This window comes from Schistocerca serialis, chromosome 2 (genome assembly GCF_023864345.2).
Source record: "Schistocerca serialis cubense isolate TAMUIC-IGC-003099 chromosome 2, iqSchSeri2.2, whole genome shotgun sequence".
Taxonomy (NCBI): domain Eukaryota; kingdom Metazoa; phylum Arthropoda; class Insecta; order Orthoptera; family Acrididae; genus Schistocerca; species Schistocerca serialis.
Genome location: NC_064639.1, coordinates 851961755 through 851989220, shown reverse-complemented (window position 1 = coordinate 851989220; position 27466 = coordinate 851961755). Strand labels below are relative to the sequence as shown.

Below are 27466 nucleotides of genomic sequence, written 5' to 3'. Positions count from 1 at the left end.
GATTTACACTGTGATTTTCATCTGTGTTCTAAAATAGAGACAGGTCTTCATTGATGTCAGTAAAGTTGCAGTGAAGAAATAATGATAATTGTGAAGGCTTGATTGCAGAAGCAGAAGGTGGCACTCTTTCATATGGCTCAAGAACCATGCTTACCATTGACAAAAGTGTATCATGTTATCTGATAACTATGTTGAAAAAATGAGAAGACGTCATTTAAGAGAAAATTCTGAAGATATTTTCTGTATTTAAGTTACTCACATATTGCCATTCAATCACTATGCTGTCCATGAAGGCATAACTTACCATTCAGCCTTCATGTTTATAGACTACCTCTGTCTTTGAAATATGATGACACAGTTAAAAAAGGAGCTTATTACTCCAGCATTAAGCTGTTTAATGCTCTCCCACCACACATCAAATGCCTTCACAAAAGATTGCCAGCATTCAAACAAACTCTCAAGGAGTACCTGACAGAGAAATCTTTTTATACAGTTGACGGATATGTGAAAAAAAAGTATATAATCATTGAATTTGTAAGTGTTGTAAAATTAGTATAATTAATTTTGAGTACTATCATAGGCATATGACAATTATTTATTGGTATTCCTGTGTTTCCTTTGGAATATTTAGTTTAACTTGACTCTTGTATGTATATTACACATCCTTAACATGTGAAACAAAAATGTTCTGTTAACTGAATGTGCTGCTGTTTAGCTGATATCTTATGTACATCGTAGCTTTTATTGTGTTTATGTAAGATATATTTCAACTGTGTACAGTCTGACACATTCCATATCATAAATATATTACTCATCCTTAACATGTGAAACACAATTTTCTGTTAATTGATTGTGCTGGTGTTTAGTTGATTTTTAATTGCATTGTGTCTTTTTATTGTATTTATACAAGTTATATTTGAAATATGTAGAATCTGACACCTTCCATATCCTTGCGATTCACTCACTACCAGGATCTATGGAACATGAAATGAAATAAATAAATAAATAAATAAATAAATAAATAAATAAATAAAGTTATCAGCTTTGATGTTTCAAAGAGCTTGTGATACAGCAGTTGATAAATTGGAATCATGTAGGAGAGATCAGAAAAAATTACAATGAAGTGACGATAAATGTAAGAACTTTCTAGAGTGTTTGTAGGGGGAATACTGCTGTGATTGTTGGGGATGATCAGTTTGTGATTGCCCTTTGAAGAACTGTCAGAGAGACTACCCGTATGGGACATGCAACCACTTTTACTGGATAGAAGGTTATTAAAATAACAGTAAGGATTAATGGACATAGTGTGTACATTGTGAAGCATATTCTATAATCACAATAGATGAGACTTACAGAGCCTGCTTTACCACAGAGATCTTTTTTAATTATTATTATTATTGTTATTATTATGATGGGAATGCTGATCATAATGAACCCAGTCTGATCATACCCAAATGTCCTTGTCATTCATTGCTGCATCTGTTTTTGCCAATCAAATTTCAGCTAAGATTTCACCTTCTACCAAGAGGGCAAACATCTTGCCAGTTTGATACTATTGTAATGTATTTCTTTTTACTCCCATCTCCTTTTCTTTCTCTGTCCATATTATGTTTTCATATGTGCATCCCTCCTGCCCCACTGCCCTCCACCCTGTCACCATTCACATTGGCCAATGCCTTATTTGTTGATCTTTTATTTTTTTCCCAGTGCTGTTTCAATTGTTCACTAGGTTTCTCCCTACTGCCATTGAACTATTTAAAACCAGTTTTTTTAATCCTCCCACATTCAATACTTGTTCCTTAAACAGTTTTGTCAGTTGTTTCATCAGCTTTTATATTATTTTTTTCTGAATCATTTTTGTACTTCATGGGTCCAGCTTGTTGTTGATCTCTTAGCCCACAAATATTTGAATGTTAATCTAATGTCTTGCATTATCGAGTAAATATTCAAAAAATACCAGTCGTCTTTTTCTCATTACTTTTTATGTTTTAATAAATTTCCCCATTACTATGTAATTTACAACCCTCTATAGTTTTTCATGGACGAAGTACTTTCCAAATGATTTGCCTTTCTAGTATTTCTAATTTATCTAAATTATAGTTTAATGCTGGACACTCACTTGCATATAGATGTTCTGGCTGTATAGTAATGCCTTATGTTTGGAGTTTTAGAAATCTACAGAAGTCTTTGGTTATACTATATGACTTTCCCATTTTTACTTTATTTATTTATTTTTTCCACTGTGGCCAAGATCCATTTTCATAAATTTCAGTTCCTTTTTAATGTGTGCATTTCTTCCTCATCCTTTACAGCCATCTCTCCCCCCCCCCCCCCCCCCCTCCCCCCTTCCCCCTCACCAGCCTCCTGTAAAAACTCTTAAGCCAGTTCTATTAACTATATGCCTTCTAAATGATTAATTTGTGTTACAGCAGGTATCACACTTTCAGAAAGCAAAGCAGTCATCTCCAAATGCAAGAATGTTTATTCCAATATTTTTGTTTCCTCTTCCCAACCTGATTGGAGAAATCTTATATTCGTTCAGTGATACTATGTTTTGTAGGTGTCTCATAATTAGATTTGCCAATTTAGACTTTACGCCAAACTGTCAGACATTTTATCTAGAGTTTGTGTGTCAATGGAATCAAAGGCCCTTTTGAATAAACAAGCATTACTACAAAATCTTTCGAATTCAATAATCTGTGGTGAATGATGGTCTTCAGATGAAATATGTATCTAAAACATCTGCCCTTCCTAAAACCACCTTGATATTCTGCTAAATGACTGTCCAGTGTTGTTTCTACTCTATTAAGTAAAAGCTTGGAAAATATTTTAGATATAACTGGTAGCAAAGAAATTCCTCTATAGTTAATGTCTTATTTTTTGCCCTTCTTATGTAGTGGATGTATCAAGGCAGCCTTCCATTCTCCTGCAATTATTATGATAAACAAGAAAGCTAAAAGGGACAAAGTTACAGTAGACAGTAAAATAAGCTTGTTTAACTAATAGATGCATAATTAGAAAATAGCCATATTATCAGTGAAATTTTATGGGGGAACAGTTTAATGTGCATGGAATGCCCTCAAGTTCACAAAAAAGTTTCTAGAAAGTGAAATTTTCTGATTTGAATAGTTAAACTACTTAGTCACCTTGTGTCAACTGATGTGTGGCACATACACACATACATAACAGAACACAGTATGTGTTCTGGCTCTTCTCCTGGCAGAAAACTCACTCACTCACTCTCTCCCTGACTGACTGACTGACTGACTGACTGCCTGCCTGCCTGCCTGCTGCCTCCCTCATGCTCTCTTTCCCTTCTTCCATCACTCTGCCCCCTGTCTCTCCACTTTATACCTCCCTACCCCACTTACCTTCCTCCTGTTCTTCCTTTGTCTCCATTTCTTATATGCTCTACTCACTCAGAACTCATTTCATCTTATTGTTTAGTCACTATGTCATCTGTCTAGCACTATCCCACTCCCCCTCCTTATCTCATGCCTCCTTTCCTGTACTCTCCCAACCCACATCAGCAGGCAACTGCTCTCTAATAATCAGTGTCACCATGGTAGTATACATTTGGGTGTCTGTGTGGTTGGAGTGTGAAAGTCAGCCAGAAGATGTCACAGTTTAAAAGCTACGTAATACTTTGTTCTGTTACATGTGTGTAAGAGCCACACATTAGTCTACTAAAGTTTAATGGTTGTCTTTATTTTATGTATTGTTCCATCCAGGAATTTCCATTATTATTAACAAACATAATCGATTGTTTAAGAGAGAGTACACATTTTCAGAAACAGAAAAATCTGGGCTAGAAACCTGTTACTGAATTTTGAAAAGAAGTAAATTTTAACACCCAAACATTCTGAAACATAAAAGTTCTGATACGAATAAATTCTGAAAAATTATGTTCCTGGAAAAAGTAAACCATTTGTTGAAACATGGGGAATAGTGGTTTTTGAATGAGCTCTTTTATCCTTGGAATAAAAAATTCTTTAACATTAACAAATTTTGAAATGGACTGTTTAAATGTACTATTGTCATTGCCAAACATTAAATTATGCAGCGAGTACTAAAGTTTAATGAAATTATGCCTGAACAAGAATTTAGTAATATCATGCCACTGTCGTATGTTGTTGTTGTTGTTGTTGTTGTTGTGGTCTTCAGTCCTGAGACTGGTTTGATGCAGCTCTCCATGCTACTCTATCCTGTGCAAGCTTCTTCATCTCCCAGTACCTACTGCAACCTACATCCTTCTGAATCTGCTTAGTGTATTCATCTCTTGGTCTCCCTCTACGATTTTTACCCTCCACGCTGCCATCCAATGCTAAATTTGTGATCCCTTGATGCCTCAAAACGTGTCCTACCAACCAATCCCTTCTTCTAGTCAAGTTGTGCCACAAACTTCTCTTCTCCCCAATCCTATTCAATACCTCCTCATTAGTTACATGATCTACCCACCTTATCTTCAGCATTCTTCTGTAGCACCACATTTCGAAAGCTTCTATTCTCTTCTGTCGTATATGTACTACTAATAAAAAGATATAAGAAAATGAAAAAAAATATTGGCACAATGTGAAGTTTGTACTAAATATTAATGTCGAGTTTTGTATTGACAGTGGTATTTTCTTTGTTCGTTTTCACAGAACACATCGGATGCAGGATTTGAGCTGGCGAGCGATAATGTACCAAAATCAACTGAGCCAATCAACATCCCATGCTCACCATACAAAGTCTGTCCTTCCAGGCGTGAAAGTACTGAAAGTCTAGACTTACCAGCAGGTGAAAGCTTTTTGGAACCTGAAGGTACAGTAATTTCATGAGCACACATTTCAACAGCACCTACAATCAATTCTGTTTTATAAACTGACCAAGACTGATAAAAAAAAAAACCTGTAGTTTATTAGACCATCACAGGCATATTGCAGACAAATGCATGAAAAAAGTGGACATTTGTGTTGGCTTTTTTCCTCCAAGGAGAGGAGATAGTAGGTAGAAAGAAAAGTATAAAATCAGATAACAGAAGGGAGAAAGTAATTCAGAACCAATAATTAAATAGTGATTTTTTTCCAATAATGAGAAGAGATTCCAAACAATGTGTAGTGAAAGGCAATGTCATGCACCTTTTAAACTACTTTGATACAATTAATCTTATCCATAAAATTTTAGAATAGGAAAAATAGTGTTTTTTAGGCAGTTCTGTTCCAGAAAGGATTATAGAATAGGAAAAATAGTGTTTTTTAGGCAGTTCTGTTCCATAAAGGAAAGAGTTATTAGAATATTGTATATGAGTTCTGAACTGAGCGCTGAGTTCTGTTCCAGAAAGGAAAGAATTATTAGAATGTTGTATATGATTTCTGAACTGAGCGCTTCAATTTTACTGTTTTATTAGTTCTATTATTTTAGGAGATTCAGTTCTGTAGCAGAATTGCTTTAATTGGTATTTGTAGGACAATAATGACTATGACGCTGAGATTGAGTTGAACAGTCTAAACCTGTTGAGAGAGAGAGAGAGAGAGAGAGAGAGAGAGAAGTGGGGTGGGGGAGATTTGCAAATTGTTGAGGGTCGGCATAAGTGTTAAACATGTTGGTGACTATTTGGACAGTTTGGCTTAAGTTTAGATAAGTTTGTGATAATAGTGTGTGTCTGTTATTGCTGAATTTTATCATTCTGTATGAGAGAGGAGAAGACATTTGCAAAGATTTTATCAATGACAGAAACTTTCATGCTTGGTTCTGCTGCTGAAACAGGTGGACTAAGAGATGAGTAGAATAGAAGCTTTCGAAATGTGGTGCTACAGAAGAATGCTGAAGATTAGATGGATAGATCACATAACTAATGAGGAGGTATTGAGTAGGATTGGGGAGAAGAGCAGTTTGTGGCACAACTTGACTAGAAGAAGGGATCGGTTGGTAGGACATGTTCTGAGGCATCAAGGGATCACCAATTTAGTATTGGAGGGCAACGTGGAGGGTCAAAATCATAGAGGGAGACCAGGAGATGAATACACTAAGCAGATCCAGAAGGATGTAGGCTGCAGTACGTACTGGGAGATGAAGAAGCTTGCACAGGATAGAGTAGCATGGAGAGCTGCATCAAACCATTCTCAGGACTGAAGACCACAACAACAACAACAACAACAACAACAACAAGAGATGAGTAGAACCCACAACTGCTCTCTCTGCCCAAATAAATGTCATACACCATTTTCCCTTTGCGTTTTTGTTTATTCAATGTTGCATGAAACTTAATATTGTCAAATTCTATTGAAAACTCCTCCTATGAAAGAAAGAAAAATTAAACTTTTCATGTTCACTGGAGAAAATTTTTCTACATAAAATAATTATTTCTCCTCTGTACAACAATGCAAGTCTGTTTCTTGTTGGTTGGCAGTCTTGGCATTCTCAACAATCAGTTTTTCAGATAAAGTGATTGTTGTTGATATTCAGCAACTATCTATCTTGTATACTTCCAGTGGGTTAGTTCATTTTCCTGCTGTTTATATGGAGACTCAGGAACGTCTAAAAGAACGTACGATTTATCTTTAGGAAATGTTCTGAATGAAATGTTATGTGAAGATTCTATTTACAGGAGTGAAAGTGAAGATGAGGAGGGTGTTATGGAGTAAGATTCAGATGGGGAAAGTGATGTGGATGTTAGTGATGTTGAAGATGATGTAGCTTTAGGTAGTGATCATTAGGATGTGACTGTCACCAAGTGTGGAAGAAGGTATGTAATCACACAAACCCACAATACCTAGGAGGTCTCTTGCAAATGTAATAGTGGAGTGACCAGGTATAATTCCAGTCGGTATTTGCTATTCTCCTGGAGAAGCGTTGATGTTATTTTGTACACCTGATATCATGGATGTTACAGTAAAACATTCAAATGAAGTGGCAGTTAGTCTAAATGTTACTTCTACTAATGAGAAAGAATTGTATGTCTTTAGAGTAATACTATAATGATGAAAACAATCTGTTATTGATGAAATTATTTAATTGAATATAATAGAGGGAAACATTCCACATGGGAAAAATATATCTAAAAACAAAGATGATGTGACTTACAAAACGAAAGTGCTGGCATGTTGATAGACACACAAACAAACACAAACATACATACAAAATTCAAGCTTTCACAACCAACGGTTGCTTCATCAGGAAAGAGGGAAGGAGGGGGAAAGACGAAAGGGTGTGGGTTTTAAGGGAGAGGGTAAGGAGTCATTCCAATCCCGGGAGTGGAAAGACTTACCTTAGGGGGAAAAAAAGGACAGGTATACACTTGCGCGCACGCACACACACACACACACATACACACACACACACACACACACACACACACACACACACACACACACACACACACACACACACACATCCATCTGCACATACACAGACACAAGCAGACATTTGTAAAGGCAAAGAGCTTTTGCCTTTACAAATAAATGTCTGCTTGTGTCTGTGTATGTGCGGATGGATATGTGTGTGTGTGCGAGTGTTCACTAAACGTCAATGAACGAACAGACAGATCGTAACTTTGCAAAAATAAAAAAAGTAAACTTTTCTCTTGAGGGAAGACTTGAACCAAGGACCTCTCGTTCCGCAGCTGCTCACGCTAACCACGGGACCACGGCGCTCCTGAGCTCGTGCTATCCTTGATGTTGCCTATGTTGCGCATGGACTACTCAGTTTGTATATTTTGCTTATTTTTTTCATAGTTCCACACAACTTCTTCCTGTTTTCTCGATTGATCTGTGTTCAGTTTTTCAAGACCTATCCACTGTGCCAACTTATAACTAAATCTGAGGGGGGTGCGATGGGGAGGTTCCCTTGTCAGTGTAATGAAATACGTATAATTACAGTAGATGTCCGATATAGTTTCACTATCCAGTTGGTGATTTGTGTAAATCCTGCCATGGGGAAAGCAGACACCAGACTTGCATTTATTGTAGAAATACTAGGGACCAGTAGTTCATGAAAAAAAGAGGCTGCATACAAAAACCTTGCTTGACAAATTCTTGAGCATCATTTGTTGGCCTATGTCCTATACCATATTGGATTAAAGAGAAACACGAAAGATTCAAAGAAGAGTTGCATGATTCCTCATGGTTTTATTTAGTCACTGTGATAAGTCATGGAAGTGCTCAGTTAATTGCTATCTTGTTTCCTCTTCTTAAGTGTTACTAGAAGTTGTTCTTTTGACCTTGTATTTTCAATTTTGTAACTAAAATTACTGTCTTCTAGAAGCAAGTAAGGCAAGAAATCCTGTTCGCCGCTCAAATTCGAGCCCAGAAATGAGTGCTAACTGGAAGATTCCATTTTTAAAAGAAAATAGACAGGAGCATGACAATGCTCAGGACATGGAAATGAAATCTGAAAACCCAAAAAATGTGAAACAGACTTTCAACAAAGATGCTAGGTGAGTTTGCATATCTGCTTATGAGGAAAATGTGAGTGGTAGCAGTTTAGTTGTGATTTTGTCTTTATATCTGTTAAATGAGCTTAAATTATTGTTTCTAGAAAGAAACATTGGTCAAATAAATAACAAAATTACTTCTGAGGTACATCTATTTTTTCAGTCAGTCAGCCAAATCACACGGTTTTGATAGCCGTGTAAGCTGTGAAGCAATTCCTGAAGAAATGTTTGGACAAGGAAGCACTCCACCATTAGCAGACGGACTACACCCACTTCTTCTGCCATCTCGTTCCTATCCTGGGACAGTGCATGCTGACACTCAACATGAATCTGCATCTAAAACAGTCCCACCATCACCTACATCTCTGGTAAGTTTCCCATACCACAGACACCATATAAAATTACAAAATGATGTCTGGGAATTTTAATTCAAAGGCAGTACTAAAACTAAAGCATGATTCCTCAGTGGGAAACTTTGGATATGATATCAGAAATGCTGTGGATGAGGAAAATGTAAAATCCTATCATAGTTCAGATTCAACTGTTATACTGTATATTGACTAATAATTGATTTAAGAGCTTGTTCATCACCTGTAATTATTAGGCCGGACAAGGTACAGTGCCATTCCATGTGACCTTTGAGTTGAATTTGAGTTCTTTACCAAATTATATTATTGTTGGTATATAACAACATTGTTCCCCCCTCCAGTTACTTCATCACCAACATTACTGTAATCCATAATTTGCTCACAGAATATTTACATAATGTATGAAACAATATTTTGTGTCCAGCTGCACAATGTCATAGAATTTCATGCATAAGAGTGCCATAAGTTTTTGAGGTAAAAGATCTACAATGAATATCCAATGCAGGAATGTAGGACTCGTATCGTAGTTACTGTAACATTAATTTTAACAGAAAGGCAGACTCTGTGTGTGCATTAATAATAAAAATTTTATTCAGGCCAGTAGTTATATAGAGAGGGCTTTGAACTAGACTCTTCTTTAATGCAAATCCATTGTTGTAACCACTGAATGATAGGGTTTATACTGACAACAAGAGAGAATTAGAATAAAATTATAAAATTTTCATTATTACAAAATTTCAATGTTGTCATTGTACTTCTTGGAGACATGGGGAAGACGTTGGTAGATTAGTTCAATTGAGGAGGGGATTCAAGATTGATATCAGCAGTGATAAAATTAGGGTAACAGTGTATATTTAAATTAAATCAGATTAGATTTAAAGACACTTAAAGTAATATAAGAATTTTACTGTTATTGTGCAACGTAACTGACAGTAACCAAAATAAAGAGGATATGAAATGCTTACTGGCAACAGCAGGAAAAGCTTTCCTGGAAAAGAGAGATTTTTTTTTAATATCACACATAAATTTAAATGTTAAGAAGTCTTTTCTGATAATTTCTCTGTGGTTGGTGTATAATATACATTTTGAATGAAATCATTGCCATTATTTGACTGTAAGTTATTATTATTCATTTATTTCACTATTTTGATTTTGTCTGTAGAGTCATTTTCAAGTGCAAATGTGAAAAAGATGTCAGTAAATATCAGACATGTCTTAACAACATGTCATCATTGAAATATTACCAAAAAATATTAGGCCACAGATCGTCCTATCTCCACGTAGGTGCATCTGCCCTTTGTACTTAGTGAATGCCGGGTACGCCCCCCCCCCCCCCCCTTATCCTTTCTGAGTAGGCCTCACAGTTCATTACTCTAATATGCATTTCTATGTATACCATAATTAATTATCTTCTGGTAAAGATATAAATCTATTTTAAACTTTGCATTAATTCTTTAATATATCATTCACTCCCTAGAGTCCTCCTCTACTTAACAACTTATATATTTTCAATAGATATTATGTCTATTTATACTACTTATGTCCCACTATTCTTCAATTCATTAGAGTTTTTATTGCACTGATGTTGCTCGTGCCTTTTTATTATTGATCCATTACTCATTACTATTTTATAGTTGTTTGTTATGTATGGGCACCTCTCCTTTTGTAAATTCGATATAGAACTGTCATAACTCCCCATATATGTGCACATAATTCCCTATGTACACACCTTTTCTCCTACAGCACCTGGCAGTTCTCACATCGTGACAGACTTTGTCATATAATTTAATGTTTGTGTAGAAGTGTATATATGTGTATATGTGGGTGGGTGTTCATGTAGTCTGATTCTTCGGCCTTCTTATCTGAAGATAAAATGTAGGTTATTAGTAGCCATGGAAATAAGGAAGGACTTCAGCAATAGAAGTTTATGAATATGGAATGAGGGAAAAGATAGAGAGGCCCTCAAGATGAGAAGTAAGAAAGGAAAACATAGATGTGTTTGCTAGGATCGAAGAAGAGAAAGAAGATAGTCCCGAAGACAGGAAACCCTTACCATCCCCCTTCCCCAGGATGCCTACCTCTCAGGTACTTGAGTGAGATGTCGGAGGTGGTTTGGTGTTAAATTGTCTCCTGCAGAAAGGACTTCTCCCACCTCCCCCCTTTGAGGTTCCCAAAGGAATTCCTAGCAACCATATGGAAAGGGCAAATAAAGAAGAATCAGGCACACTTGTTTGTGAGGGTTGTTTGAAAGGTGTGATGTGTGTTTTGTGTTAGTCACGATTTATCTGTTCTTGTAAATCAAGCTTTTAGCTACAATACCCACCCCTTTCAGAATTTATACGAACCTTCCCATCGGTATCACATTTCATGAAAGGTATAAAATACTCTATACAAAATATAAAATCTATACACTATGGTATCACAGTTGTTCAGCTAGTCACATCATATTATATTTTCAACTAATATAATACTCTATTCAGTTTATTTCATCTAGATATCGCTTTTTTGTGATTCTCCTAAGTTGTTCTCTATTTTATGGTCATATTCAGTTTTTTTCTTTTTTCTAAGCAATAAGATTATAGGTTAGTTTTAGATTTTAAAGGAATTTGGTGCAGGAAAACTATTTTGGAAGAAACACCAAAAAGAACTTGGGATCCAATGGTCGTCACTCCGCCAATTAACTCAGAATGTTAACGTCCCTAGGGGATAGATGACTCCCCCCGGATCCCATGGATCTGATATTAACTTTTCTTGTGCACTGTCAGACCAGTAATTTTCTTTAAATTTCTTTTGAAAGTCTTCCCAAGTGAAAAAATTGTCAATATTTACTGCACGCCATTCTGAGGCTTCTCTGAGAAGGTACGCCACAGTAAATTCGATCTTCTTAGAATCTTCCCAATTTTTTGGTAATGCTTGGTTAATCCTTCTTAAGAAATGGGTTGGATGTACATCTCCATCTGGCTTAAATTTATGGAATTGTCTAGATAACTCTGGTGAGCTCCCAATTGTAAATCATTCACCACTTCACGAGTTAATACCATATTAGGTGAAGTTACCCTTTTTTCTACTTTGCCTTGAATAAGCTTAAATTCTCTCCACAGGTCTTCTAAACCCTTTCTGGTATCATTAAGTTCAGAAGAAGGAATAGGTGATACTTTCCCAGATGTTATTCTCTTGGTAACTTTTTGATCTATAATTTCCCCAAATTGTTCCTCCAAACAAATTGCATTTGTAATATCAGAGTTAGCTATTTTCTCTTTGAAATTCCTTTCTGTGTTGTCTGCCCATGTACTGACACCTGTAATTTGTGAATGAGTAATTGGCATTAACTCATTTTGCTTGTCTACACTCTCTTGCAAAGCATACAACCCATGTCTAACATCATTATACTTAATATTGTACTCCTTTTCAAAAGATTCTAACTTTTCAATAAGTTCGGATTCTACATTATTACATTTGTTCTCAATGTTGAGCTCCAGCCTTTTTGACAAATCCTGAAAGGTATCATTCTGTTTCTGACTAAGGTTGGTAAAGTCAAAGAGTTTGTCAACTCATTTTTTAGACCTACTTTTAAATTCTCTACTTTAGTACTTATAGCGTCAAACTCGGTCTTCAAAGCACCCATGTCTTCCTTAAAAAAACCTGAATATGTTGTTTGAATATTTAGTGTTTCCCTCTTAGCATTTAAAGCTTCACTCTGGGCATTTAATTGTGAATCTGATGAGTTTAATTTAAGACTTTGAGCATTTCATTGAGAATTTACCAATCCTAGAGTCGCACTCTGAGCTTTGATTAATTTTATCAACTCAGCCCAGTCAGGCACTTCTTTGCTAACTTTCATGGCCATAGCTGGTTCTTGAGTGTCCCCAACTTGTTGTATATTCTCCATAGTTGTATATGCTTTAGTCCTAGTAAGCATTTAAAACTAACTTTAAATATGATAATGACACAATAAAAGTTCATTCGACAGCATCTTGTACCACTTCGTACTAAAGTGATGAAGTTTCGTTTCACACTCTCCCGGCGTAGAATTCTCGTAGCATAGGTGAGCGGATGTGGAGGGATGTCACCACCAGTGAACAGCAGCTGGTGCCGGTGGCGTCGGATATGTGTCCCCGCGATGTGTGTGAGAGCTGTATATACTCCCCGCACTGGATCTTCTTGGTTGAAGTGTTCTATGCGTACTTCTTCTTAGACAAATACGTTGAAATCTTCTTTACTATTTTTATCGTTGAGTTTTTCATTTCTTCACAGTCTTTCATTTCAAATTTTGCTCCATTGGGTACTTAAACATATTCCAATGACTTGGAGTAATTTCCTTGTCTTATTATGTTTGGTTGCTATGACAAAACACAGCAGTTTCTTTCCTTGTATTTGACTTAAAATTCCTGTTTTCTCAGTCCTTTCTCACAGGTGGACATGTTCTAACATTCTGTGACGTCTTAGTGTGAAAGTAGACATACAAACTTTCCTTTTCATCAGTTAACAATTCATTTGACTTTCATGCACAACATAATTCCCACTTTCAACGTACATATGCAACTTTCTGTAAGTACTTCGTACCGTCAGACATTAGACACAAAATGAGTTACAGTTAAAAGAAAGTTGTCTTGACTACCACGACTTTCTTAAAATGAATCAGAAAATATGTCTTGCCTCTACCAAGGCTGAATCAAGAGTCTATAAGAGTGCTTTTTCAACTGTTCTTGTTCAACATAACACTAGTCAGTGACACAGTAAGAACAGAATGGTGTAAAAACTCCGTGGTTCTTCCTTACACATGCACTAAAACCTCTATGGATTGCCTGACAGATACTTGTCGGTGCTGTTCGACTGCCGCGTCTACTTTCTTCTCGCGACTGACTTTAAACCTGCACACACAAACATGTGAGGCACAGTGGGTAGGATTCTACCATCCCACTCTCATATTTAGAATATTGTGTATTCGAGACGGTAGAAGGCTGAGTGGTTCTAGAATTCACACAGAAATTCTCGAATCACTACATTGTGTGTATATGAACTGTCTGCATAATGTTGAGGTACTCTCATGGCCAGAAAGACCTCTTAATATGTCGCTAGTAGGACATGTGTGGGACTAGCTCAGATGTCAAATCCATCTCTGTGCTGTATCCAGAATATCAAGGACCATTTCCAACAGTTGTCAGTCATCTTGCCTCCGGAACAGATACAATGATTTAATGCCACCCTTCGTAACCGAATTGGTGCATGCATCCAGGAGCATGTGCAACATTACTGATAAGTGGGTTCATACTCTTTGTATATTTGACTCTATTTTGTAATCACTGCAATAACATCACACAGATTCTCAACCCATGAAGTTTCATTTTGTTCCCTCCTCCTCTTCCTCCTCCTCCTCCTCCTCCTCCTCCTCTACTAGGTGTTTCATCTCTTCTTTTTGTCAGGCATGTTATTGTGTCCTGCTGACAAATATGCTTCCATGTTTTGCAGACATTCAGTTTTGCTCCTACAGGATAATTCACTGATTTAGTATAGGAAAATTAAGCATAGCACTTAATGTACTGAAGTGAGGATAAATGTAGTTTGTGTGTTTAATAATCATTCACCATGTGGAAAGTTTTTCAATGATCGAATGTATTTTTACATTCATAGTCCAGCAGACTTTCTCTTTGCTGGTGTGTCTGGTTCAGAATAGTGGAAATTTTATTTTTAAATTAACTTTTACTTGTCAATTAGGGCCAAGGGAGACATTCCCCACAATTCCGAGTGACATTTGTGTTTTGGCCAGGGAAAAATATCCATATTACACTTTGTGTAAGTGAAACATTGGGAATCCTGCCCAATTTATAAGTAAAATATTACCATTCTTTATTAGGTGTGCCTTTTATAACTTAATCCGGTCAATGGCTAGAGACTACAAAATGTAGCGGGACTTTGAATTTCGCCGCGCTACACTTGTTCCCTCAGATATAAATTATACCGTCGCAGCGGTATGAGCACTCAATGGCAGAGAAAATACTAAAATTGTAACTCTTTTTTTGTTTTCTATCCGTCTATTGTCTCTCGAGAGCGGAAGCTTAATGCAGATGTAAAAAACTTATTAGCTAGTCTTGATCTGATTAAGACGAGAAAACTCATTAATGTGTAGACATATTGTGAAAGTTGTTATGAAATTCGGAGGATGGAAGTAGCAATGTAAAATAAATTGCATTCAGTGTCCAATATTTCGGAGCAGACTTTTCATGCAGAAATGAAGTAGGAGATTTTTGAAGATATGGACGCCACACGCGAGAAGAAATGTTAACATGGTAAAGGATGAACTCTTATCTACGCCATTTCCCCCTATTAATCACATTTTGTTATTCTCTGTTCTTTTTTCAAATAATTTTTGTAGTGGAAATTGGTTCGACTTTTGCTCAGAAATGCCACAAGGACCACCCCAACAATAGCTTTTCCGAATCACGAAGTCTGATAACTTTTCTGTAATACGAACTCTGATTTACACTTCTTTCTTTCCCTTTTTCACGGTCATCAATGATTTTAAAACCCCTTTTTATTCACCATTTCTTCCCACATTTTCAACCTTTTCTTTTCTTTTCTTCTCTTTTTCTTTTTTTATTAACCACTACAAAAACCATGTTAATACTGAACAGAACAGTATCTCTAGCGAAACAGTAGTTAAAATACATGGATGATTTTTTTTATAAGCATTCTCTTACTTACATATTTGAGCATGAGTGCACAAACAGTAACTGAATTATATGTATTGAGAAGAAAGAGTGTTTTAAGACTATGGTGTCTTTTCCTACATTCTGGGTAAGATTTTAATTTAAAATTTTAAGTGTATGTGGAGGCGAATCAGATTCCTTTGCTACTATCTAAGCAGAACTTCCATTAATGCCATATACAAGTTCATATAATACCAGAAGCAGTTTCATTTAGCCGATCGTATTTCAGAACTTGTTACATGTCTCCAAAGCTTCTCCTTGATATTGGTATATGCATGGATCCTAGTACACATCATTCATAGTGAATGGTATGTTTCTCTCTCTTCTAATGATATCCAGTACTCTGAAACTATTGCTGTGCTTTCCTTATTTACAGCATACTTAAAAATATAAGCCATTGTAAAATGCGTGTTTAAGTTAAAATTAATTGAAGCAGAAGTATTTTTGCATGTACATATCAAAGAGTAAAAATGTCTGATTATTCTTTTATGGATTTTTAGGTATGCACAACAGCACCAGCCTTGCGACCTGCTCATTCAGCAGCAGTTACAGTGACAAGGCCTCCACCACCGTCACCATCTCAAGTTCATCGCGTTGTCCCAACTGAAATTAGCAAATCCGCTGTGAGAGGTATGTGCAGATGTGTTCTCAGTATCTGGGGTGGAGGTTGCTTTGTTCTTTAGTTTTATGTTTTATATTGTTGCATATGTACATTTTTGGCAATATAGCTGCATAAATGTTGGCTGTTTATAGAGTTGACAACTGCCTGTATGAAATAAATGTCTGGAGAGTGACATTGAATGTATCACACAGTGAAAATTAGGTCCACTACTCTCTTCTTTGCCTTGTGCACTGTCACATCCCAGGGAAGCAGCAAAACCAGCTACTGACTTTGTCAGTCACTGTGTGAGAATAATTCAACAGTCCAGAAAAGAAAAGCAAATGAAAGAAAAGTTGCTTTGCAGCCAAGAGCCTGTCACACTATTTTGACCACTTTGTATGAGGTTTTGACAGTTCTTTATCCTCATTAAAAATCTTGGGAGTCACTCAGCTTATCCATCATAAAAATGAATACAGTGTAATATTTATATTATTGTGTAGGTTGAGGGATCTTTAAGATCTGATAAATGATACAAGGCATGTAAATAATGTTTGCAATAAAAGGTGCCATGATAACTTTGTGACAGGTGGCACAACTATAGGAATATAAGATGTAACCATGGCCCTCACCCAAATAGACCCTGTGTTCTAACTAGAGTGCCTATCTGTGAGCATCTGGCACATTTGGGAGCAGGTGGGGAGCTGTGTGCAAACAGCTAACTTTTGATCAATCAGGAGGCCTGTTGTAGCATATACAAGCTTATGTCTCAGATGAGTGCATGTGAACAGGGGTAGGCAAATGGCTCACCTAGGTGACAGAACAAGATCAGAACAGGGTGGTGTATGTAACAGGTAGCCTATATACGACTACTACTACTACCTGCTTCGGCCCACAGGTGAGTTGACAAGCACTTACGGGTGTCCATGGTCCAGGAGGTGGTGTTGGCACAGCCTGATATAGACCGTTGCAAGTGTACTAAACATTCTTACAATGGCATATGTTTCATTGTGTTCTGCCGTAATTTAGTCTAACCTGTATAGTCATGATACAGTGTGTTTTTCATGTATCTAAAAAATCCCTTAACTTATGGACATGAATATACTTGTAAAACATTCATTGTGTCCTGTAACTTAATTTTTGTTCATTGGTTAGATACATAACATCCTTTAGAAATTTTGGTCACAATACAAAATTAATTGTTTCAAAGCAGAGAATAAGGCAGCCAGAAGTCTTCTGGGTGAGAAAGCTGTGGATAAGTAATGTAAATTGAGTAGATGGTAGATGTGACGTGGTCAACGAAAGAGTATTTTTCCTGTGTAGGGAAAGAAGACAAAATTCTTGTTGAATTCTTTATGATAAGAGAGTAGTAAGAATGTCTTAATGCAAAATGGGTAGATGGCATATACATAAAATTTGATATGTGGAAGTCAACTTATCGTGCGTGGATAAGTCTGAAAGAGGTTCTCATCAACTATTGAATGAAGAAATTGCATGGTCATCATACAGACACTGTACCTGATGACCGACTTTCTTTGGATGACTCTAGAACCGTCACAGCAGAACTGGGCAGCCAGTAAAATCATCCAACAATTAGCTTGGTTTCACCTACACCTGTTATACTTCACCTTTAAAAGAGAGAAAGTTTTTGACGACTGCAATGAACACTCCCTCTCCTATGGTCTCTAATCTGTCTTTCCAATATACGTTCCACAATTCACTAAATATCTCGGAGCATTCCACTTCGGGTTTCAGCCAGCTTGCGGTCCCAAGAATAATTTGAGCATGAGAACTTTCCTGGAGAGCAGTAAATACGGGAACTTCATTACTAATACTTCGACAGTTTACTGATAAAGTTATGACAGTTGAAGTGTCTTTACTCTGAATGCTGTTTGCTTCCCATCAACTGGCAAGTATTCATGAGAACACTTCAAACTACTGCCTAGTGTAGTGATTCGAGAATTTCTGTGTAAATTCTAGAACCACTCAGCCTTCTACCATCTCAAACGCGCGATATTCTGGATATGAGTGTGGGATGGTAAAATCCTACCTACTGCGTATCACATGTTTGTGTGTGCAGGTTTCAATTCAGTCACGGGAAGAAAGTAGATGCGGTGGATGAATGGCACCGACAAGTACCTGTCGAGCAATTCATAGATGTTTTAGCGAGTGTGTAAGGAAGAACCATGTAGTTTATTTGCAGCACTGTGCTTATTGGGTCATTGACTATTGTTATTAAAACAAAGACAGTTGAAAAATAACTCTTGAAAACTCTTGACGTAACCTTGCTATAGGCAACACTTATTTTCTGATTTATGTTAAAAAAAGTTATGGTATCAAAGCCAACTTTCTTTTAACTGTAATTTAATTTGTTTCTTACATTCAGCTGTACGAGGGACTTACCGGAAGTTATATATTTATGTTGAAAGTGAGAGCTTTATTGTGTATAAAAGTCAAATACATTTTTAATTGACGAAAAGAAAAGTTTGTATGTCTACTTATTTCATAAGTAGAAAGAGTCTAAAAATTCCTGTACCTAGCGTTATTCAATGGAGAAGAAGTCAAGAGGGTTTCCTGCAGCCAGCTATCCAGTAAAGAAGAGTGGCTGCAAATTCCAAGTAAGCCACTTCATAAAGAAGTGGAACGTGGTTCAGAGGAATAAACCGAAATAACCCAGATTCACACTCACACGTCAGAAACGTTAGACTAACCTAAAAAAAAAACCTCACGTGCACTCCACAAGTACTGTGCTACCCAAGTAGCTGCTTCTTTTGTGTAATACACCTCTGACCTATTAAGGGAAGTCTTACAAATCTCCAAAATATAATGCAGGTGTAGAAATCTGCAGCCAAGCTCGTCACAGAGTTGACAACACCTTTGGTCAAGACCCTATACTTGGGTCCAAAACCAAAGGACCCCAATCAACTCCAGGAACGATACTGCAAATTGTGACCTCTGCTTGTGCCCCACACATGAGGCCAGCAGTCTTCACCACCTCTGCCAGTTGTCTGTAACAACTGAGAATAGCCTCAGAACCCAAACGACAGGCGTCATCGGTGCAGATGTGAGCCCCAACTTGCAGACAACAGCACCCTGCATGCTCGATAGCTGCTGGCAATCCACATCTCAGATGAGGGCCCCCCAGCAGACATACCGAGTACACATTGGCTTTCTTTCCAGCCTTGAATGTTATCTGCCTAAGTGGCTCCATGACTTGCCTAGCATTCCATCTTGGAAATGTTGCCTTCCTAGGGGTTGAAAAAGTCACCCTCCAAGTTCCAAAGTCACTATGTTTATGTCTTCATAAACCTCCAATGGTAGCAGGTGTAACAAAAGACACATGACAGAACTCTCTCTTAAAAAACTTCCCCCTTCAAAATCCAAATAATGGCTGACAACTGTCAGGTCATAATTTAAAGTAGCATATTGTGTTATATTTGTTTTCAGTTGCTGAAGGGATGTTCACTTTTACTACATGGTTGCTGATCGGTACTAGTAGGAATTCACTGACAGTAGGACTACTGCAGACCTATGAGATCTAACAATAGGTGGCGGTCATTGAGTAATTGTTGTACAACAGCTGTCATTTCGTGATTTCATAGTCACTACTGGAAATAAGCAACGCATATAAGCATGAACATCTCTATAATTTGTTGTCACGAATTCAGCTGATCAGTACGGCATGAGAGTCTTGTCAGTAGTTAATGAAGTTATGTCTCAATTTTTCTATTGTCAGCAATGAGTTGTAAGTGAGCAGTGATGCATGAATGTGGTTTACTTAGAATTTTATGATTTGTGAGGCGTAAAAGAATAGTGATTAAAGTGAAAAAATTACTGGCGTTCACAAGTTATTTGTACCTCATAAAAGAATGAAAACAGGAAGAGAGGGAATCAAAAAATGTAAAATTAGTACCTACGATGACACTGAAAGAAAAGGGTGAGTCAGACTCAAATATCTGCTTTAAGAAAACATCAGTAAGTGTGTTGATGGGGAAAATACAGACTTAGCAAGTGTGTCTGCTTAATTCAAGTGCTTTGCTGAAAAGGATATTAGTCTCCTGGTTAATATCTCCAATGTAGAAATTACGTCAAAGAAGGGGGCAAAAAGAGAGAGATTGAAGATTCCCTAAAGTATAAAATTTTATTGAATCCATGACAACCAGACAAAAATTATAATTTCAGGAATGACATAGATGGCATAGAGAGAACATTTCAGTTGAACTGGTTGTTGTTATATCCATCACTGATTTATTCTAAATCAGTTAAAGACGCCTTTGTAAGTTGCATATTTTTATGGCCACATATAATGCATGGCAGTCAACATGGGCCATTAATGAGTGGTCCATTCACCAACTGCAAAAAGTATCGCAAATCTGCAAAAATAATATATTGTAGTGTAGAGTAGTTAGATGATGAACTACCAAGCGAGGCCGTAGTGATTACCACATTGGACTCGCATCCAAGAGGATCACGGTTCAAACCCCTATCCATCTATCCTGATTTAGGTGTTCCATGATTTCCCTAAATCGCTCCAGGCAAATGCCAAGATGGTTCCTTTGAAATGGCAGCCAGTTTCCTTCCCTGTCCATCCCCAATTCCACGGGACTGATAATCTCACTGTTTGGTCCCCTCCCCAAATCAACCAACCAACCAATGATGAAACATTGTAGAAACATTTTGAAAGTGCCCCTGAAAATGCCACTTATATTTATCATCGAACCCATAGTAATTTAGGTTCTGAAACATCAGTTTTATGTTGTGCATTATTTTACAGGTTGTGTGCAAGTGGGAATACAGTGTAGCTTCCACACTGATGGATTTGAGAATTGATATTGAAACATGTGGTAGTAGTTCAAAATTACAAAATGTGGGAAATGTTACCTATCCAAAAAAGTTAACGATAAGAAGGCACTTAATTGAGAGAACAGAACTTATGACAACACCAGCAGAAAATAACACAGATGGCAGGAATCCATCAAATCTGTGAATGTAAAAACAGATCTTACTATAATTACACTGTAAGCTTATTTATGTATATAACATTTACATGTACTAAATGTGCACTGCATAAACCAACAGGAGAAAATTATACAAGATAACAATGTACTCAAAATTCTAAATCACATTTATGGGGAAATGTTTTGCCTCCAGTGACATGAAAACCTGTGGGCAACTCTGCCTCAGTCCCAACAGATAAGATGACTTGTGCTAGCTCAAATGCGTTCTCAAAGCCGTCACTGCCTTCACCTTTTATTAAACTTTGTTTGCTGTTATTCCTCCCACACACATATGGATGACCTAGGCATGTATTCCCATTTGATGAGCACTGGAAACTGAGGGGTTGGGTCAGACACATTAAATGGCACAACAATATCAGAGATTGCAGGTGACCTCTTGAGTTGTCTAAGCCCTCTTGGCAGCAGGAAATCTTCTTCTGGCTGTTTGGAAATGTTAAGCTCTTCCTGAATCTACACACAAGCATTGTCACTTGGCATCTTTCATCTTGAAATACGATTAACAAAAAATGTGGACACAAATTACGCTAAGCTCGAAAATTTTAAAAACCTGATTTTGAGCAATGAAATGCTAAAAGCATCCCACTACAGCTAACCAGTCCATAGGAGATGTAACTAATGTAAATTGCATGAATCTCCACAGACAGCTACAATAAATCAAGTAAACAAAATACCCTAAAGCAACACTTGCAAAAGAAACTATGAAATATACTCTTGGTACACTCAGTCATACAGTTAAATTAATCTAAGACACTTCGCGTAAACAAGTGCTATACTTCAAACACTGGGACTAGTAACATTGCCCAGAGAAGCTACTAAATTATTAAAATGTGATTACCTATTTGTTGTGTCAATAATTCTCAAAAAATTTCCCTTTAGTCTTTGTCCTTCCTGGTGTGATTTGTGTAGTTGTTAAGAGTTGAAGATTTTTATTTAAAAAAAGGCAGTTTTCTATGAATGAAGAGCTTATGCAGTTATTGAAGAACATGCTCAACTGCTAGAAAACGCTTGCACAAAATTTTTTAGCTGTTTGATTTCAGAGGACAAAGAGATGCATTAAACCTATTGGACACCATTTTGTAAAAAACAAAGTAAATGGGTCTATATTGTAAAACTTTTCCAGTATGATAAATAAACCTAAATGTCTGACCACAAACACACTAAAAGTTCCCATACAATTTGTATAGTACCTCATAGCTGAAGTATGCACCTCTGCCTTGGACCCTTAAAAATCATTGATAATAATCTGTAAACTTAAGCAGGTTTCTAATTCACACATACTTTAATTTGTAGACAATTCTTGAACTGTCAAACAATTTTTCATTTAGAATCTGCAGATGTACATAAATTTGTTGCTGTTAGTGTGATGATGATATTCCATTGACAGATTTTGATGTGAACCTTAAGGTTCTACATCTAAACTCCAAAAGCTACTTATTGTTATGTGATGGAGTGTACTTCAGATGATATCACTGTCAGATCCCCTTTTGTCCTGCTCCACCCCCTCCCCCCTTTTTCTGTCCGTTTGTGACTGGTGAGTGGGAAGAATGACTTACCAGTAAACTTCTGTATTATATGTCATTTCTCGGATCATCTCTTTCTGATCATTTCACAATGCTACTGGAGATTGTTGAGCATATCCATAATGTTATTGCACCAACAATAGGATCCTGTGACAAAATGTACCACTCTTCATTGGATCTTGCCTATCTCTCATATTAATCCACCCCGGTAAGGTTCCCAGTCTGATTAGTAGTACTCAACACAGTTGAAAATGTGTTTTGTAATCTAGTTGTTTTGAGGATGAATTACATTTCCATAAGATTCTTCCCATAAATCTCAGCCTGGCATTTGGTTTTCCTATCACTTGGTTTATGTGGTCATTCCAGGTTGTTACTCCCAAAAATTTTATGGCATTTACTGTTTCCAGCGATTTATTACCAATAGTGCATTTGCATTGTAATGGATTTATTATACTATGTATGCACAATACATTACATTTATTAATGTCCAGAGTCACTTGCCAGTCCCTGCACCATTCATAAATATTCTGCATATCTTCCTGCAGTTTATTACAGTCTTCTGGTGTTTCTATCTTCTTATGGACAATGGCATCATCTACAAACAGCTTCATGGAGCTTCCGATGTTATCCAATAGATCATTTGTATATATTTTAAACAGTAGCAGTCCTATCATACTTCCTTAGGGTACTCCTGAAATTACCTTCATCTCTGTCAATTTTGTTTTGTTAAGAATGATATATTAAGTTCTGACTGCAAAGAAGTTGTTAATCCATTCACAAATCTGGTCCAATACTCAATAAGCTCTTCTTTCTTAATGAAACAACTGTTTTAGAATGCCTTCCTGAAGGCAAGAAACACAGCATCAACCGGAGCATCAAAGTATAGCACTCTGGATTTCATGGACAATCGGAGCAAGCTGAGGATGTCTGTCTGTGGAATCCAAATGATGTTTACAGAGATCTTTGCTGTACAAAAACATCATAATACATGAGCGTAAAACATGTTTCATAATTCTACAACAGAATTGACATCAGCGATACAGGCCTGTAATTATGTACGTCTATCCTATGATCATTTTTGAAAATGAGTCGCTAGGTTTATTTTGCCAGTGACCTACAACAAACTGCTGTTAGGAAGGGAGCAAATTCATTCACATAATCTCTGTAGAATCTTAAATGTATCTCCTCTGTGGAATCTTATGCATATCTTTTCTGGATGAATTGACTTTCCACTACTAAGCGATTGTAGTTTCTTTTTTAACCATTTCCACTGCAATAGTGAGCGATGCTTGACATTACAAATTTTGTTTTCCACTCCTACCTTGAGCCTCATTCAGCACAGAGCTTTGTAGCTGTCACATGCTCCATTCTCGAATATGGCTATGCTAGGCATCAGTGCTATATAGTACTGCAATCTAAGGAAGTCTGAGTTAACTCATTGTCGAACCGCAACATTTATGTTGAAAGGTTGTAATTATTACGTTCAAGTTAGTAGATGTGAAACAGTTGGTTCTTCATTAAGTCCTTTCTGAGGAAGGGGTTGTTGAGTTGTTAGAGATATGTTTTAGTGAAAACAAGAGTGGTGATCACTTTGATGAAATGATTTTGATGATGACAGTGATTTGTATGTAAACAATTAGAGTACAATGATGATGCAAGCAGTCTATCCTGAAGAGTTTCAATAAATGTCACACAAAGAAAAGTCTTGTAGAGTAATGCTTACATAAATATATTTGAGTGAAAGGGCACTTTTAGTTTTAACGTATACCCTAATTGTTGGTCAGTGGCCTCATTGTTTCCACAGAGAGATGATTTGTGGCACACTCACCAAATAAGAGTGCACATAGACGCCCTGTGTTTGCATTACAGAGTGCAAAGGGTTAATAGGTGGTTACTTATTTCAATATCTGCCATTTTGGTGTTTGTGCAGACATTGAAATGAGGAACCATATTATGATCTTTAGCTATGAAACAGATTCAGAAGATCAAATTCACTATTTTGCCATTCTTTCTGTCATCTTCCATTTCAGTGGCAGTGCAGGCACTGAGTTAACTATATATGTGGTTTCAATCTGCTTACTGATTTTACGTAAGACCAAAACTTCTTAAGGTTATTAATTGGAATTGATAGCAAAATTTTATTGTCTAATTTATTGAACCCTTCTCTCACTGCTCTCTTTATGTTCTTTTACTTGTTTCAGCTTTCGTTTGTCAGCTAAGTTTTGACATTACTTAAATCTATAATGAAGCTCTGCTTGTTTCAATTGCAACTTTGTAACATGACTGGTACACCACTGTGGATCTTTCCTGTCACTTCAGACCTTGTCAGGAATGTACTTGTCTAAGGCGTATTGAACAGCACTTTTGAATTTTTTCTTTTTTTGCTTCACATCTTCATCTTCAGAACTGGATAATTGAAGTTGATTACTGAGATACTGTGAAGTTTGTATCTTGTCTCTTTAGCTAAGCAAAAATGTTTTTCTACCTCTCTTAACATTTTTTACAACACCTGTAATCAAAGATATGACACAGGCTTACCATTAATGATAACTTCATCTTTGTTAACAGTTTCAAACAGTTCATGTCTGTTTGTTTCTTTGAGGCCCAAGATATTACCCTCATGAATTAGTTCTCTGACTATCTGCTCAAAATAGTTTTTGGATGAACCTTAAGAATAATGTCACACAAATCCCTGTGTCGGCCTCAAGTTTTGGTTGCATGACTTGCCCATTCTATTGGCTTCTATCATATTCTTGTGATATATATTCCATTCTTATGTAGAATTTTGTTGCTGTTTACTTCCAGTTTCGACCAACTTTCTGTTCCTAATAGTATCTGTAACCTAATGAGATATACTAATTCGAGAATGCTGCCATAAATGCTCCTGCAGTTTACCAGTATCATATGAACTTTTTGTATTTCTGATCTCTGATAATAATGTAGCTGACCTATCTTTGATTTCAGCATGCATTTCATCACTGATTTCTGGGATAGGGGAAGGGAGGGGGGGGGGGGGGGGGGGGGGTTCCTTAACCTAAAAAAAAAAAATTCACATGTGCATGCCACAGGTACCCTAATAGCCATTTCCTGCATGTAGTTCACACCTGACATGTCAAGGCGTACCCTACAGTTCTCCACTCCATAGTAGAGGCCGAGAAATTTTGCTTGCGTGCCTCAGTGATACAGATGGCCCTACCGTAGGTGCAACCACAATGGAGGGGTATCTGTTGAGAGGCCAGACAAACATGTGGTTCCTGAAGAGGGGCAGCTGCCTTTTCAGTAGTTGCAGGGGCAACAGTCTGGATGATTGACTGATCTGGCCTTGCAACACTAACCGAAACGGCCTTGCTGTTCTGGTACTGCGAACGGCTGAAAGCAAGGGGAAACTACGGCCGTAATTTTTCCCGAGGGCATGCAGCTTTACTATGTGGTTAAATGATGATGGCGTCCTCTTGGGTAAAATATTTCGGAGGTAAAATAGTCCCCCATTCGGATCTCCGGGCGGGGACTACTCAAGAGGGCGTCGTTATCAGGAGAAAGAAAACTGGCATTCTACGGATCGGAGCTTGGAATGTCAGATCCCTTAATTGGGCAGGTAGGTTAGAAAATTTAAAAAGGGAAATGGATAGGTTGAAGTTAGATATAGTGGGAATTAGTGAAGTTCGGTGGCAGGAAGAACAAGACTTTTGGTCAGGTGAATACAGGGTTATAAACACAAAATCAAATAGGGGTAATGCAGGAGTAGGTTTAATAATTAATAAAAAAATAGGAGTGTGGGTAAGCTACTACCAACAGCATAGTGAACGCATTATTCTGGCCAAGATAGACACGAAGCCCATGCCTACTACAGTAGTACAATTTTATATGCCAACTAGCTCTGCAGATGATGAAGAAATTGAAGAAATGTATGATGAGATAAAAAGAGATTTTTCAGGTAGTGAAGGGAGATGAAAATTTAATAGCCATGCGTGACTGGAATTCGAGAGTAGGAAAAGGGAGAGAAGGAAACATAGTGGATGAATATGGATTGGGGGAGAGAAATGAAAGAGGAAGCTGTCTGGTAGAATTTTGCACAGAGCATAACTTAATCATAGCTAACACTTGGTTCAAGAATCATAAAAGAAGGTTGTATACATGGAAGAATCCTGGAGATACTAGAAGGTATCAGATAGATTATATAATGGTAAGACAGAGATTTAGGAACCAGGTTTTAAATTGTGAGACATTTCCAGGGGCAGATGTGGACTCTGACCACAATCTATTGGTTATGAACTGTAGATTAAAACTGAAGAAACTGCAAAAAGGTGGGAATTTAAGGAGATGGGACCTGGATAAACTGACTAAACCAGACATTGCACAGAGTTTTGGGGAGAGTATAAGGGAACAATTGACAGGAATGGGGGAAAGAAATACAGTAGAAGAAGAATGGGTAGCTTTGAGGGATGAAGTAGTGAAGGCAGCAGAGGATCAAGTAGGTAAAAAGACAAGGGATAGTAGAAATCCTTGGGTAACACAAGGAATATTGAATTTAATTGATGAAAGGAGAAAATTTAAAAACGCAGAAAATGAAGCAGGCAAAAGGGAATACAAACGTCTCAAAAATGAGATCGACAGGAAGTGCAAAATGGCTAAGCAGGGATGGCTAGAGGACAAATGTAAGGATGTAGAGGCTTATCTCACTAAGGAGTAAGATAGATATTGCCTACAGGAAAATTAAAGAGTCCTTTGGAGAAAAGAGAGCCACTTGTATGAATATCAAGAGCTCAGATGGAAACCCAGTTGTAAGCAAAGAAGGGAAAGCAGAAAGGTGGAAGGAGTATATAGAGGGTCTATACAAGGGCG

The 27466-nt window shown here is 37.1% G+C and overlaps 1 protein-coding gene across 2 annotated transcripts in view; it reads left to right on the top strand.

Annotated features, from left to right (window-relative positions):
* LOC126458143 (tuberin) overlaps positions 1 to 27466 on the top strand; it is a 307774-nt gene that overhangs the window by 215824 nt on the left and 64484 nt on the right. Inside the window, exons 22-25 of one of the 2 annotated variants that reach the window (XM_050094996.1) lie at positions 4644 to 4803; positions 8245 to 8416; positions 8577 to 8781; positions 15989 to 16118. In XM_050094996.1, coding sequence (XP_049950953.1) covers positions 4644 to 4803; positions 8245 to 8416; positions 8577 to 8781; positions 15989 to 16118 — 667 coding nt within the window. Of the gene's footprint in view, positions 1 to 4643; positions 4804 to 8241; positions 8417 to 8576; positions 8782 to 15988; positions 16119 to 27466 lie in introns of both variants that reach the window. The other variant, XM_050094995.1, reaches the window with a different exon arrangement.